We start from the raw sequence: 2768 nt of genomic DNA, 5'->3' as shown, positions 1-2768 counted from the left end.
ACTGTTGATGGACATTTGGGTTGTCTCCAGTATTTGCTACTAGAAATAATATTGTTATGAGCATTAATGGAGATGACTTTCCATGCACAGCTATACAGTTTACCTAGACATGTGGTAACAGTTGAATCATAGCACATGCGTATGTCCAGTCTTACACATGCATAAGTTCAATTTTAGTAGATACTGTCCAAATAGTTCCCCAAAGAATGATTTCCATTCTCTCTATGAGGGTATGAGAATTCCCATTGTTCTACATCAACACCACATCCTATATTGTCAATTTTATAAAAATTTTAGCCTTTCTTTGAGTGTGAGATAATATCCCATGGTGGGATCCCATGGTATTTTACTTGTAGCTCCTGAATAACTTTCTCCGAACATTAATGTTCAAGCTTTTGTATTCTTTCTTCTAGGTTTTGTTTTAAACACTGTCCTGAAGACAGTACATTTGGAACCCCGAACACCCAGGACTGGGTGAGTCAGGAGGCCTCAGAGAACAAACCCCAGTGCCAGCTGAGGAACATCACAGAGTTGCACGTTCAGCCTCCTGTACCAGCTTCTGCCCAGAGGGCAGTCTCCTGGGGAAGCAGCAGGCCCAAAAACATCATCTCATTTACACCACAGTCCACGGGTGGTTCCTGCTGACTCAAAGACACTCAAACCAATTTTGGAACAATAGCATTTTCCACCATGCTCAACCATCCAGACCATACCTGAAGACTTGAGAGTTTGTTTGTTCTTCATAATGGAAGCCATGATGTCTCAGGCTAACTGTACCCAGAACCCAAGTTGTAGAATCATGACCTTCTACCCAACTGAAGAAGAGTTTAATGATTTTGAGAAATACATTATTTATATGGAATCTCAAGGTGCACACCGAGCAGGTGTGGCCAAGATAATCCCCCCCAAGGGCTGGGAAGCCAGGAAGACATACAATGACATCAGTGACATCCTAATCCCCAGTCCCCTCCAGCAGGACGTCTTGGGCAGGGCTGGTGTGTTCACTCAGTACTCCAAGAAGAAGAAGGCCATGACGGTTGGGGAGTATCGTGACCTGGCGAACAGTGCTAAGTATCAGGCACCCCCACACTCAGATGTTGACGATTTGGAGCGAAAATTCTGGAAAACCCGGCTCTACAGTTCACCGATCTATGGTGCTGACGTCAACGGCTCCTTATTTGATGCAAACACCAAGCAGTGGAACCTCAGACACCTGGGAACCATTCAGGACCTGCTGGAGCAGGAGTGTGGGGTGGTCATCGAAGGCGTCAACACACCCTACCTGTACTTTGGCATGTGGAAGACAACATTTGCGTGGCACACAGAGGACATGGACTTGTACAGTATCAACTATGTGCACTTTGGGGAGCCCAAAACATGGTATGCAGTGCCCCCAGAGCATGGCTGGCGACTTGAACACCTGGCCAAGGAGCTCTTCCCGGCCAGTGCCCACAGCTGCAGGGCCTTCCTGCGGCACAAGGTGGCCCTCATGTCTCCCACTGTCCTCAGGGACAACAGGATCCCCTTCAGTCGGGTCACGCAGCAGGCTGGTGAGTTCATAGTGACATTTCCATACGGGTACCATGCTGGCTTCAACCACGGCTTCAACTGCGCGGAGGCCATCAACTTCGCCATGCCGCGCTGGATTGATTATGGCAAAGCGGCCTCTCAGTGCAGCTGCGGGGAGGCCAGGGTCAGCTTTCCCATTGATGTCTTCGTGCGCACCCTGCAGCCTGAGCGCTATGAGCTTTGGAAGCGCGGGCAGGACCAGGAGGCGGTGAACCATGTGGCGCCTGCAGCAACGGGCAGCCAAGAGCTGGGCACCTGGAAGGAGTTGTGGGCAACCAGGAGAGCTGCACTGGGCCTCCGGGACCTGCCGCCCCGCCGCTCGCTGAGCCCTGCCAGGCAGGTGGCCGTGGGGCGAAGGGGCCACCGCCGCGCCCCTAGGCTGCCCGCATCTCGGCGCTGTGTGCGGGCCTCTGATCCTACCTCTGTGGCTCAGGGCGGGGATGCCGCTTGTTGGTCCCTCGAGCATGGCTCAGCCCTGCTGACAACCCAGGGCCCATCTGACCTGGGTCTCCACCCAACTGGCAGGCGTGGTCCTGGCCGTCGTCCTCGGGAGCAGGGGATTCAGGAGCTGACTGACCAGGCCCCGGCCAAGAGGCGCCTCTTGCTCAGCACAGCATTAGCAGCTCAGGATCCCGACGCTCAGGCCCTTTCTCCAGATGGACCCTCACTGGACAACCCTGCACCACCGAGCACTGCGTCCCCGCATTCTGCTCAGGCTTCCGGGTGCTGCAGTGTCCCTGCACCCTAAGCCCGGGGGGGTGTTTTGGTAGCCCGCTTCTCTTACACGTGGAGGCTCCCTAAGTGTGGGCACGTGTACACCTCAGAGCCTTCACAACGTGCGGTGCTGCCATGGGACCTGCTGAGTCCATATTACTGATGAAAACAGCTTATTCTTCCTCCCAGACACCACTATCTCTTTTGACACTGGATGCTTGTCTCTGCAAGTGGTGGTAGAGCAGCTTCTTCAAGCAACTCTATTCAAGCTCTATTTTACTTCATGTCAACACCCTCAATTTGGACCACTCTTCTCAATAAAAAATCCCCATATCCAGCTGTTTCTTCATGTGTGGTGAGTTTTTGCCATACTCAATCTTGGAAAAGCAAAGGACATTCATAACAAAAATTATATAAAGATAGAATGAACTTTGTTCTTGCTGCCATGATCTTCCAGGCCTCATTTGTTCTTCTTTTTCCAATTT

The 2768-nt window shown here is 51.8% G+C and overlaps 1 protein-coding gene across 1 annotated transcript; it reads left to right on the top strand.

Annotated features, from left to right (window-relative positions):
* Positions 1-301: 301 nt before the first annotated feature.
* Positions 302-2317, top strand: LOC130680477 (lysine-specific demethylase 4D-like). Its single transcript, XM_057491104.1, has one exon. It carries the CDS (start codon positions 746-748, stop codon positions 2315-2317), a length of 1572 nt encoding a protein of 523 aa, XP_057347087.1. The 5' UTR covers positions 302-745.
* Positions 2318-2768: the final 451 nt, after the last annotated feature.

The sequence above is a fragment of the Manis pentadactyla genome, chromosome 13 (assembly GCF_030020395.1).
Source record: "Manis pentadactyla isolate mManPen7 chromosome 13, mManPen7.hap1, whole genome shotgun sequence".
Taxonomy (NCBI): domain Eukaryota; kingdom Metazoa; phylum Chordata; class Mammalia; order Pholidota; family Manidae; genus Manis; species Manis pentadactyla.
This window is presented reverse-complemented; position numbering and strand designations above follow the sequence as displayed.